At 41.8% G+C, this 12234-nt stretch overlaps 1 protein-coding gene across 1 annotated transcript in view; it reads left to right on the forward strand.

Annotated features, from left to right (window-relative positions):
• Positions 1-11105, forward strand: part of CSMD1 (CUB and Sushi multiple domains 1) — a 1037384-nt gene extending 1026279 nt beyond the window's left edge. The window contains exons 65-66 of the mRNA XM_049630105.1: positions 4118-4250; positions 7753-11105. Of these exons, the coding sequence (XP_049486062.1) occupies positions 4118-4250; positions 7753-7912 (293 nt within the window). The 3' untranslated portion in view covers positions 7913-11105. The remainder of the gene's footprint in view (positions 1-4117; positions 4251-7752) is intronic.
• Positions 11106-12234: the final 1129 nt, after the last annotated feature.

The raw sequence follows: 12234 nt of genomic DNA on the forward strand, positions 1-12234 counted from the left end.
ACAGCTCGTGAGTTGGAGCCCCGCGATGGGCTCTATGTTGGCAGCTCAGAGCCTGGAGCTTCTGACTCTGTGTCTCCCTCTCTCTCTGCCCCTGCCCAGCTCACACTCTGTCTCTGTCTCAAAGGTAAATAAACATTAAAAGTTTTAAATAAATAAATAAACAAACAAACAAACCATCCAGAATAGACAGATTGAAGACAGACAGCAGATCAGTGGTCTCCTGGAGCTAGAGGTTGGAGGATGAGGATGCTGGGTTTCCTTTAGGGAAGACAGCAGCGTTCTTAAATCGTAACGATGATTATGACACCATGTGCACATACTAAAAGACTGTGAACTGTACCTTTGCTGTATTATTATTATTTTTTTGTTTTCATTACTTTTATTTATGTTTTATTTGTTATTGACATTGACATGCAACGTTATGTCAGTTTCAGGTGTACGACACAGTGTTTCCACAAGCCCATTCCTTGCTCAGGGGTCACCACGATAAGTGCGACCACCATCTGCCAACCATACGACGTTATTTCATTATTGTTCATAGTATATCTTAAGCTGTACCTTTCATCTCTGTGACTTACTTGATAACTGGAAATTCGTGCCTCTTCATCCCCTTTATCTTCATTTCACCCACCCCCCTATCCACCCTCCTTCTGGCAACCATGAGTTTGTTCTCAGTTCAAGGGTCTGTTTGTTTTTTGTTTATTTTTATAGTCCACATATGAGTGAAAGCTATGGTATTTGTCTTTCTCTGTCTGACTTATTTCACTCAGCATCATACTCTCCAGGTCCATCCACGTTGTCACAAATGACAAGACCTCATTCTTTTCTTAATTTTTTTTTTATTTTTGACTGAGTAATATCCCATTGTGTGTGTGTGTGTACACACACACACACACACACACACACATATATATATATATATATATATATATATATATACATACATATATATATCAGGTACATACACGCACACACACACATACATATATATATACGATCTTTGTCTATCGATAGATTTAGATGTACTTTGGGTGGGTACTCTAGTGTATGAAGTTCTTTCAATAGTGAGCTTTTAAAAAATTGAATGGCTAGCTTATTCCATGTAAAGAGATGCTTGCCCTCACTCTTAAGCAAAGATATGTGAATGAGGAACAAAGGACGCCCTGTGTTTGATTTGTCAGAGCAGCAATAGTAGAGATAGTATGAAGGAGGAGGGCCAATGGGAGGGGAGGGCAGAGGAGGGGAAGAGGCTAGCGGTTGGATACCACACAATTGCCCAAGTGTTTTTGTAGCACTCCTCATGAAATAATGGTTGAAATGAAATCAGAGCACCACTTTGGAGGACATTCTGGTAAGATTTAGCCACGCGAAAAGTTACAAATTCTGTTAGGCAATGATTCTGCTTCGTAGAATTTATCCTGTATGTTTAGACTCCTGCTGCTGGATAGCTACAGAAAAAAGATTTCATTGCGACATTAGAAAAATACTAGAAATGGCCTAAATGTCCTTCAAAGGTAGAGTGGCTGAAAAATTTCTGGCATATCGAATTAATAGTATACTCTACACCTAAAAAAAAAATAAATCTAATTCATGTGTGCTGATGGCAAAATTTCAAAGATGGATGGTTAAGTTGAAAAAGCCAAACACAAAAAATGTATATCATATTCCCATGTTTTTAGAAAAGTATGAAAACGGAAACAAACATATATATTAATAGTCCATTGCTGGAAGAACATTATATTATTTGTGTATCTTTTGTGCCATTTTAATGAATATCATGTGTGTGTATTACCCTTTAAATCTTTGAAACGAGAGTAAATACATGAAACTCGCCAGGAGCTCCTGAAGGCGTGATCATTGAGAAGCTCCCAAAGACCTTCTTTTATGTTACTCTGTGTTACGACGGGCAGTCTCTTGCGGCAGGTTGATTTTCCACGATTTTATTGGTGAGAAGTCCGATGCCTATTATGTTCAAACGTAGACAGTCTTGTCTGTGGATAACAAAAAAGTAACTTCGGTTAATTTAAGCAGAACGCAAATTCATTAGAATGAGGCAAAGAGATTCACAGAACTACAGAAAGCTGGAGAATGAGGTGTGGTAACTTCATGGAAACTGATAGATGCTGACGTAACACATGGCAGCACCGTCTTTCACTTGACAGGCACATATTGAGCCACTACTGTGTCCTCAGTTCTCTCGTAGGCACTGGGGGTTCAAGAGGAAGGCTAGCCGACGAGCTCCCTTGGCACAATGCAACTCCTGTCCTAGTACACACAGGTCCTGCTAGACTTGTGGCCGTGTGCCGTGTGCACTGTTGAGGCAGGGAGGTGTCCTGACCTTTCAGTGTCACCGCAAGTCTGTGGAGTGGGTGCCATCTGAGCGGGCTGCCTCGGCGCCCTGTACAGGACGTTGTCACCCTGGGCGCTGGCTGTTACTGCTGCACCACTGCTGCTGGACCCACCACCGGGGACACTCAGCATTGTCCTCAAGGCTCCCCAGCCGCCACAGCCATGGGATGGCTTCCGAGCCACCTCGGTGCTGTGCGTCAGTCGCCCCGGTTCACTGCCCAGGGTGGGGGCATCCAATGGGGCGCGAGTTTAGAGAGAAGATGTATCTGGCATTTTCCCCTCGTGTGGGGGCTGTGGTTGCCTCTGAAAGTGAAAAATTATCTGATTCATATGTGCTGATGAGGAAGGATCTCAAAGAAATATGGTCAAGTTACAAGAGCGAACATCAATTATAAAATATGAGAACTTAGGACGGTAAGGAGTAGCGCAAGCCGGCATCTGTGGATGCGACGACAAGTCAAATTCTTGCCATGTTTTTGATGTGAAGAGAGGATTTTTTGTTTGAAAAGCTATTTAAATGTATTTGATTGTTTACTTACATTCATGGTTCGTGAAAGAAAATGAAACAAAACTTCTCTTGTATTTAACATTCCGTAAATTCTGGTACTACATTTCTAAAAGCAGGTCAACTTATTTTTCACAATTCTGCTATATCCAGATGACCCCAGTCGTAGTCCCTCACACACGGGCATTGAGTGAGCTCAAGCGATTAAGCCAAATACATTTCAAAATTTGTGTTATGGGTAAACAGTTTAGATCAAACTTTTTTTTTTATCGTATCTTTATTTTTGAGACAGAGAGAGACAGACCACGAACAGGGGAGGGTCAGAGAGAGAGGGAGACACAGAATCTGAAACAGGCTCCAGGCTCTGAGCTGTCAGCACAGAGCCTGACGCGGGGCTCGAACTCACGGACCGCGAGATCATGACCTGAGCCAAAGTCGGACGCTTAACTGACTGAGCCACCCAGGCGCCCCTAGATCAAACTTTCTTATCTGGAAGGAATCGCTTGAGAAGTGTTTTCTAATTTGAGTTTTCATCGTTTGCATCTCTGTCTTGGCCGTGCATCTATTTGCCACTCTGTACCTGTGGATTATAAATTTATAGTTACGTCACCTTCATGACATTTGAGATGCTTACATCCGCCTTCCCTTCTGATGGACAGAGATCACGTTTTATCATCCTTCCGTGTCCTCATGGAAACTGGCATGATGACACTGAGCTATATCCTTTTGTTGAGCATTCTTAAACCCTAACGAATTCTGCAATGTACCTAAAATGAAAGAGGTTACACCAATATATTTGCATACGGAGAATGTAATGTCATTTATATAGACCCCTGGAATATTTAGGTAATTTCATCAGCTACTGTTTTGCTGGAGTCTGTGTCTTAGGACAGGATATAACAGCCAATGGTACCCATAGATACGTCCACATACATAGACAAAACCATATGGATGCTTTCAGTTTTAGTTTCAATGCAAATATATCTGACTGAAAGTCAAAGTCACAATGTATGGTGCCCCTTTCGCCTTTCTCACATTTGACACGTGAAATTTTTTTCATGGTATTCTTGAAGGTCATTAAGGAATAATTCATTTTTTGTAACTTGATCATTAACAGACGTTAAAATCTTTCTACAAGACTGTCCGTTTATCGATGGAATTCAACTCCTTGGAGGCTCGGGCCCCGTTCATAAAAGTTGCCAGAGGCTTATCTTCCAGTATGAACGCGGGACCTGCAAACTAATTATTCGTTTTGTTCTCCAGATCCCTTAAACTCGGACCAAGACCCTTCAAATCATTACCACGGCACTAGCAGCGGCTCGGTCGCGGCTGCGATTCTCGTTCCGTTCTTTGCTCTGATTTTGTCCGGATTTGCGTTTTACCTCTACAAACACAGGTACCGTAAAACGCCGGTGTGCTTGCAAGGCCCTGGTCTGGGGAATGCACACTGCCCCCGGTCACACGTTCCCCACGGCTCAACGGTTTTCTCTCTGACGTTAACGATGCCCACATGGCAAGGCTTTGCTTTGCGTTGTCCGCCGTACTTTTTCAGCAGGGTGACTTCAAGTAATGAACTTTAGGAGAATAAATAGATGGATTAAGAAATAACATGCTGTGTTTCGTAGTCCACGCAAAGACACAATAAAGGATTACATTTCTACTTTTAAGATCGGTGGCCGGTTGTTGGGAACACTGAGACAGCATTTCCACCCTCCAGAAGAAGATTGAACAGAATGGTCTCTGAGTTCTTTCAGCTCCATGAATCTGTGATCTAGAAATTGTGGGTTTATTCCTTTCTTTGAGCTCTCACTACGTAGTAGGAGATATCACATGTTCCATCGCTTGAAAAAGTGTTCTGAATATCTATTAATTTGCATATCCCTGCTAACTGAAACATGTCAAAATTGCAGAAAAACAACTTTAGTGAAGTAGATCCTTTCCTTGGAGTTAATGTGGATCCCTGCCCCCCCCCCCCCGACAAAAAAAAAGCTGTGGAGGAATTATAAGTCCTTATACATGTTGTCTTTCTCTGGATAATATATTACCTGGAAGAACATGGCATATGCCAAACTGTTCTAAAATACTACTTAGAATAGTGGTATTCCCTACATATAATAACAAGAAACTAAGAAAACAAAAGAAAAATAGGAAAAAACCCCATGATTCTCTAAGATATTAAGTATGTTAAATGTGGTCTGTGTTCATTTATGTGATACAGATATTTCTGTTTAATCCTGGTTTAAAAAAAAGGAAAATGTGGTGTAGGATTTTTTTTAATGTCTCACAGCATAGCTTCAAATATGTGCTTTCTTATGCTTTGCAAAAATACAAAAAAAAGTAGGAATGTCACTTCAAAATTATATTGCTATGTGATCACGTACATGTGTACACTTTTCCTCTAGTTGGAAAGTACTTATTTTAAAAATATAATTCAGTAAAAGGAATCTCAGAAGGTACTTACAAAATTAAAGATTGACACATCTGTATTAATAATTACTATTATTATATTAGTAAGTATTAATATATATTGACATATAATTATATAATTAAATAACTAATGTTATTATATAATTATTAATAATTGTTATTATTATTATTATGGAGAAAACAGTATTCTCTGCATATAAGTCTCGTGAGCCTTATCTTCAAATTTCTCCTTGGGGCTAGTTGAAAATGTAGTAAATGTAAGAAAAGATATCCCGCCACTTTAGCCAACAAAACACCATCCTGAGAAGTGCTTCTATTCTTAAATTAAATTAATTCTGTAAATTAAAAGTACATCTTCTTTCGCAAGGTTCTCTAGGAAACATAATACCCTTATAGATACCCATACAGTAGGAATGTGTAATTCCTACAAATTCATTTTTGTTTTTTGTTTTTTTTAAATATTTTTGGCATTCATGTTAACCCCAAGGTTAACATGCAGTTCATTAAAGTTCTTTTACCCCACCTATTGACATTTCCCTGTCTGTAGGGGGGTCTCTGGAAGCCCCCCCTACAGGGGGACCCATGTGCAGGAGTCAGACGGCATCCCCACCTGCCAGTGAGCGTCTCATTGACGCACCTCCCAGCGAGGCCGACCTTTGTATGTCTCAGAGACAGCTCCCTCCGGCACGTCTCTGATCCTTTCAAAAGACAGCCCTACACAATTCAGCACTTCTGGTTATATCTTAATTTTAAGATGACATAACATTGGGGGGAATATTCAGTATATATCACAGCTGTAGTCTTTCAACCCTAGAAGCTTCCCTACCACAACGTTCTGTATTTCAGTATTTGGTGCGTCAGCACAGGAAATGCGTGAGGGTAGATCACAGACCACAAAAGCAGTGGGGAGGGGACACCATTTGGTCCTTTTGTGAATTTGACCCCTTCCTTCATTTCCACGCTTGTAGGCTGGTGGGATTTAATCTCAGTGTGGCTCTCGCACAATGTCGCCCATCATGCTTGTCATCCGAGAGGCCGCGCTGTGTCTAGAACGTGACAGAAGGGTGTCTAATCTCATGGCTCTCATGAGCCATTAAGCCAGTGTGACTTCTTATAGTTCTCAGAATTGGGGGGTTTCTGCAGGAGCAACCAAGCCACGCCCGATCACCCAGGCACGTCGTAAGTTCATTTTCCTTTGAGTTATTGCCATGTACCCAGGGAACGCACCAAGCTATGCGTTTTCTCTCCACTGGCTTCTTACCGTCTACAGATGTAAAAGTTCCTTAAGCAGTTGGCTCCACGTTTCTCAAGTTAAAACCTTATTCCTGCTCATTTCTGACTTGCTCTCATTACACTTGGAAGTGTTTCCTCCGTCAGAGCCAGGGCTCCTGACACAGGACTCCCACATGCTTCGTTCTCTGCAGTCCTCGGGTCCCATCCAACTCTGTGGGGTTTCCCTGGCAATTTGGGAATGGTGGTGACCCCTGACCGGGGAGACTACACAGGGGATTTAGCCAGCTTTTAACTTCATTAACGTTTGGCCGCATTAGTTTATTCCATTTTGCTACTGGAGCGTTTTCAAGTTCAATGTCAAAGACCTCTCCAACTCCTGGGGCAGTTGACAGGAACCTCATTCTGTGAAACGTACACGCTCAGAATTCTCTTTTTTCTCAATGAACGTAACGTAAGTTAAGAAAATTTACTAGCTAAGTCACTAAAACAGAAGCATCAATAATGTTTTTGCTAGTGTGGTTGTTGACATTAAAGTTCCGTTTTTACCACGTGATGTATTTGCCTTATGTAATTTCTCTGGAAAAAAAAACATGGGAGAACAGACTAGACAGCTTTAAGTCTTTTACATCTAAAATTACTTTAATTCTCTAAAGTTAGATCATACACAGGGGGTTTCTTTAATTAGAACCTGTAACCAGTAGTTTGACAAACAGTTGAATGTCTTTTCCATAACTTAGTCACTGGTTATATTATATTACAAGAATAGCTAGTATTTGGTGAACATTATAATAGCAGTGAACTGAAGTTTATGTTCCTATTTTCGTTTGATCTGAACAGTCCTAAAGGGTTGACATCTTGATTCAGCATCTTACGTTTTAGAGAGTGACTGAACAGTGACTTCCTCAGGGTCATAACAACTTACAAATGACAAATGCCTAAACCAAACTCGGACCCCGGCATTGATGAGTTTCCCATGTTGCAAAGAATATTTGTAAACGGCAGCTAACTCTTTGATTTTAGAAACAGCTTCCATTTTTTTTAACCGTCTTTGTAATCCCAACAACCAAGTCTAAAAAAGAGAAAGGTCTACAAGCGTGGTGACGCGCACCCTTCCCCACAACCGTGTGTGTGTGTTTCCCTGTTGAGTCGGGCGTGACGTCTTGTACTCAGGCCCCAGCTGCTGTGCCTCTTTTCTTGAAATCTGGGCACTAACGGTCTGTTCCTTCTTTCCCCTCTAGAACGAGACCAAAAGTTCAATACAACGGCTATGCCGGACACGAAAACAGCAATGGACAAGCTTCATTTGAAAACCCTATGTATGATACAAACTTAAAACCCACAGAGGCAAAGGCTGTGCGGTTTGACACAACTCTGAACACAGTGTGCACAGTGGTATAGCCCTCAGTGCCCCATTAGGACTGATTCATAGCCATACCTCTGTTGGACAAGCAGTAACTCCTTTGGTGCCATATACCACTCTCCCTTCTAGTCTTGGCTTTGCTGCGGTGATCTTTCACATCTTCTGCTGGCGTCCGTGCGGCGGTAATCTCCAGTCACGTGCGCCAGAGTCTCCTGAGGATCGGGTGACACAGAGACCTGCATTCTGAACGTGGATTCTCCATGCCTGGCTTCATCTGCTCGGGATCAAGGCACACTCAAGGAAGACTGCCGAGTCACGCCAATACTTTGTACTTAATGCCTCAGACTTTCGTATTTCTGTGTGGCTGGGATGCCTTTCAATGCAATCTTCTGGGCACGTGGATACATCCCCTGGGTGCGGTGATAAAATGATAGCACCACAATATGTTGTTTTGTTTTTTTAACCCCCATAAATATGAATACTCTGAAAAACAACAACAACAACAACAACAACAGAGCTCTCTTGAAGAAACCTTTCTGGTAGAGATGCACACACCTACAAACGCTTCACTCTGTCCTTCCTGAGACCTGACAAGCTTTGAGGACTCACGGCTCCCCTCGGTGTCCATTCCTAGGGCCATTTGCAAATTTCCCAGTCAGCCGTTCTATTGCAGAATTTTTGATGCACAATTTTTTGCACTAGTGTGTTATGAATGACTGAGTAAGATTCTGATAAAAAAATAAACTATTTACACAGGGTTTATACACACTATCCATTGTATATAAGCATCTTCTCATGCTGTCCAGCGAAACATCCACCATCCATCCGTTCAGTTGGCATCTTAGCGAAAGAAAACATCCCCAGATATGGCACAGGTTTTGAAGGGAAACATGGTGTTGAAGAGATTTATTTTATCATTGCTTCTTTTAGCTGCGTATGTGTGTTGAAGTCATTGATGATGTCGAAAGAGGGGGGAAACACCAGAGGGCTTTGCAGTTGCCGCACACTCTGTTCCCTTTAGCAGCACCCGTGACCGCCAGTACTGCTGTATTGCGTGGCCAGGGGGCTGCTGAGCTTCTGTTTGCCATGGAGAATGTCAGTAGTAATTTATTTTAGATAGCTCATGAGCTTGTGAGGCTTGGCTCACTGTAGTCTTCCCTCTGCATCACAGTTTGTTCTTCCAGAGCATTGCCACTCTCCGCTATGGCATTGAAAGACGGTGCTGTGCAGTCGCCCCTTGAACTCAGTGGGAACTGTCCGGGAGCAGAGCATCAGATGTCCCTCCGGAGGCCAGGAAACATTACACACACTCCTCTTTCCCAGTGACACATTTTACATATCACTGTGTCCTTCATTTCGTGCTAGTTCCAGATGCAGAGACAACTGGATTTTTCACGTTTAAAATTTCTCATACATTAAATTCTGAATGATGGTAGGAAGGAAATGGGCATGGTCCCCAGTGCGGATAAAAACATCAAAGGATGAAATAGAAGACATGGCAATGAGATGGTGATGTCACAAAACCACAGTGAAGACCGAGTTTATTTTTATTTATAACTGTGGGCTTGGCTAAAAGCGTCTTGAAAAGGCAGTGCTTATTTTGTTATTTGCGTTTTAAGTACGTACCCCCCATATGGAAAACATCTCCCTTCTCACATTCCAGAGCAGCGTCTGTAGAGCGTTTCATTCCTGTTGTTGTGGGCGTATTCACACCTAGCTTTAAGGCCGATATAGTGGTGTCTCTGTTGCATGTTTAAGTGCAGGGCTTCAAAAGTGAAAAAAAAAAAAAAAAAGGAAAAAAAAAAGACACAAAAACGTGTCAGGATAATAGTTCCTTCTTTCATGTCATGTGTTTTGATTTGAACGCTTTAGCGGATATTTGATCCTTGGTGCCCACTGTCGCGTTGCTCGTTTGAAGGGTCCTATGCTGTTAGGAGGACATAACTGACCTCTTCTAGTTGCTTCTTTGCCTTTTGAACTCCAAATGACAAATTCCTTAGTATCATGCTGAATTCCCAGCACCTTTTCCTCTGGCCAACCTGATAACGTGACTGGAGATTTGCTTTGCAGCCTGGGGCCCTTATGCGGATTTTTCTCCTTAGACTAGACAAGGTCAGCCAGAGCCAGGCTCCTAACACGCACACTGACCGGGCACGGAAAGGGAGCATGAGGAAGTTCCAGGATCGCTGTGTGCAGGGGAGAACAGGGTTACTATATATATTAGGTGTATATATATACATACATATATACATATAAATATATTGTACATATATCTAAGTTTGAGTCATTCAAACTAGGTGCAAAATGCTGACTTCAGAGTCTGAATCAATGTCTCTCTCCCCCCATCCCTGACCTGCTTGCCGGTCAACGACGTTACAAATTCCTGAAACGACAGGACATACATACACGCGGCAACCACATATCAGATATTAGATATCATTTTCCTTTGTGTGCACAGTAAACCCGACCTTTGGTTGCCACTTTGGAGCATGTTATTAAACCCCAAATACAACATGCGATGGTCCTGCGAGAAGTCCGCCGAGTTTCTTCCTAGGGTGTGTGCGCGGTATTGAACCAGATCCCCTGCGAGGTGTGGAGGCGCGCGTGCAGGTGGTCCACACACGCGCCTTCCGCCATGGGGCTGCAAGACTCCTTCTGGAAGCGCCCAGAATCGTGTGCGGGAAGGACCCCATGCTAACACAGGTTATGTGCTTCAGAGCTGTTTAAAACTGCTGCTCGTATCACACATCTTGCCTTTCTTCAGGCTAGCTGCAATAATTTTTTTCTTCTGTAAGATATTTTGTAAACAACAACAACAAAAAGCTATTATAAAAAAAAGGGGGACAGAACGCTGGTATCACGATCAGGAAACCCATCGCACCTCTGCCCGCCCCGTGTTACCATCTCGCCACATGCTGCTGACATGAAGTAGGTGCAAACGACCTTTTTGTACAGAGATATATTTTTTATGAAGAATTTGTAAAATTATTAAATATGCTGTAATTTTTTGATTAATGTAGGTAAATTGTTAAAAAAATAAATGTTTTTACAAATACAGAACTGTAATTTTCCCAATAATGTACAATGTACCACCCCTAGCTGATTTTCAGTTCCGACCCTATTACACATGTATTAATATTAAAGTGGCCTGTTAAAATGAACAGTATCTTTCTTTTTTGTCAAAAACATTATAAAGAGAGTGTAATATAGCCTGTGCAATGCCACCTACCTTTAAAGCAAATCAGAGTTCTAATTAAATATTTAATTTTAGATTTCTAGTTTTTGGTGTGACTTTATTTTAGCCTCATATGTGCATGAATTTATTTCACCATAACAGGTGCGTGGAGTCTGTGTCAGGGGAGGAAAAGAGTGCAAGCGTTGGTAAGGGGCTCTCATTGCACTTAGAACCAGGCTCAGTGTTTCCCCCCCAGACGTCGGCATCGTGGGCGTGATGAATAAACAGCACACTTGTGAGTGAGCATGATTCGGAGGGTGGCAGGGGGAAGCTGATGTATTTCTCCCTGGTCTACCTAAACCCCATGAGAGGAGTTCTTTCTGTAGAGGTCTATGGTGTGGGAACACGACACGTAAGGACTTGATGGACTCATTTAACAAAGCATTTCAAATATCACACTTGAAGAAGGCTCAAAAATTTCCCTCCCTCAGCCTTTAAAATTCAAGGCCAGCTGCGGTCCACTCATATTGGAGCTGAGAGAAAACACAACACTTTACAACTCCTCGGTGGCCCATCAAGCTGAACGTCCTGCAGTTAAACAGAATGATATACTAATTTTCCTGGGAGTCAAGTTATTACAAAATGAAAAACGACCAATAATAATAAAAAAAAAAAAAAATAGCCCCACCGTGACTTCCAAGAAACGAGAGTTTTGATATCTCACTTAGACTCTGGATCTCTTTGGGTCCATGGATGTTTTTAGGGCCTATTATGCACCGGACTTTTTTCCTTCCACACGACCTGCCTAACTTCAGATAGTCCTCTGAATACAGCAAAGTTGGTGTAAATTTTCATGTTATAGATGACAACACAGAAGTTCCAAGAGGCTGGTTAATTTGCCCAAGGATGCACAGCTAGACAGGGTGACAGTAGAGATCAGTTTTCTCCTCACCTTCTTGTTTTCACTAAAACTACCACATTATTAAATTCATCAGGATTTTCTTTTTCTGCAATGAAAAAAAAAGTTCTCATTTTCATTGTAAATGATTGTTTGGTTCTCACTGTGTTAAAAATTACCCCAAGTTAAAAATTCCAAGAGGTATAACTACTCCACAATATGAGTGTTACTATCTCCCAGAATTGCTCGCATATAATCTGCCCTCAAGAAGTTTTTAAGAAATTAAA

This window comes from Panthera uncia, chromosome B1 (genome assembly GCF_023721935.1).
Source record: "Panthera uncia isolate 11264 chromosome B1, Puncia_PCG_1.0, whole genome shotgun sequence".
Taxonomy (NCBI): Eukaryota; Metazoa; Chordata; class Mammalia; order Carnivora; family Felidae; genus Panthera; species Panthera uncia.